We start from the raw sequence: 618 nt of genomic DNA, 5'->3' as shown, positions 1-618 counted from the left end.
GAGATGATATGATGTTAGTGATATTTTTGAAAAAATCTTTCGCCTTTACTAATTAAAATACTGTGCCTGATTCCAAAAGGTAAACATAATTTATTCAGCTATCTACAATAAAGTTATCTTAAGACTAGAAAAACATTATTTCCAATTCCGTCAATTTTACACGTTTAAATACATATTCTGCCCAATCTTCTTTTTGTCTATAAAGAAAATTGTTAAAAAAATAACAGAATGTTGAATTTTGAAGGTAGATTCACAAATTAAGTCGTTGATAAGCGCATTAATCACAGCTCTTCTGTTAATTATTATTATTATTATTATTATTATCACTATTATTAGTAACGATATACTCGCAGAATAGAAGAAGAATTCGGTCTAATAATTCATTTATTTATTCGGTTTAATCTTCTCTGTAACGAGACATAAGACTTATAATTTTCTCGTAAAGAAGCGTATCTGCGTCTTTTGCCCAAAGAAAGTCCAAATGGTTGAATTCACTCAGAGGAACTCGAAATTTTCCAATTGGATTTCCCAGCTTACTGTAAAGATTTTCCACGTCCTGAAAGTTTAATTTCATTTGTTATAATTTTGATAAATCAGATTTATTTAATTGTCTTCATT

General features: G+C 28.0%; 1 protein-coding gene across 1 annotated transcript in view; it reads right to left on the bottom strand.

The window, feature by feature from the left end:
- Nucleotides 1–282: 282 nt before the first annotated feature.
- Nucleotides 283–618, bottom strand: part of LOC117172758 (lipase 3-like) — an 86,919-nt gene continuing 86,583 nt past the window's right edge. The window contains exon 15 of the mRNA XM_033360958.1: nt 283–556. Coding sequence (XP_033216849.1) covers nt 398–556 — 159 coding nt within the window. The 3' untranslated portion in view covers nt 283–397. The remainder of the gene's footprint in view (nt 557–618) is intronic.

This window comes from Belonocnema kinseyi, chromosome 5 (genome assembly GCF_010883055.1).
Source record: "Belonocnema kinseyi isolate 2016_QV_RU_SX_M_011 chromosome 5, B_treatae_v1, whole genome shotgun sequence".
Lineage (NCBI taxonomy): Eukaryota > Metazoa > Arthropoda > Insecta > Hymenoptera > Cynipidae > Belonocnema > Belonocnema kinseyi.
This window is presented reverse-complemented; position numbering and strand designations above follow the sequence as displayed.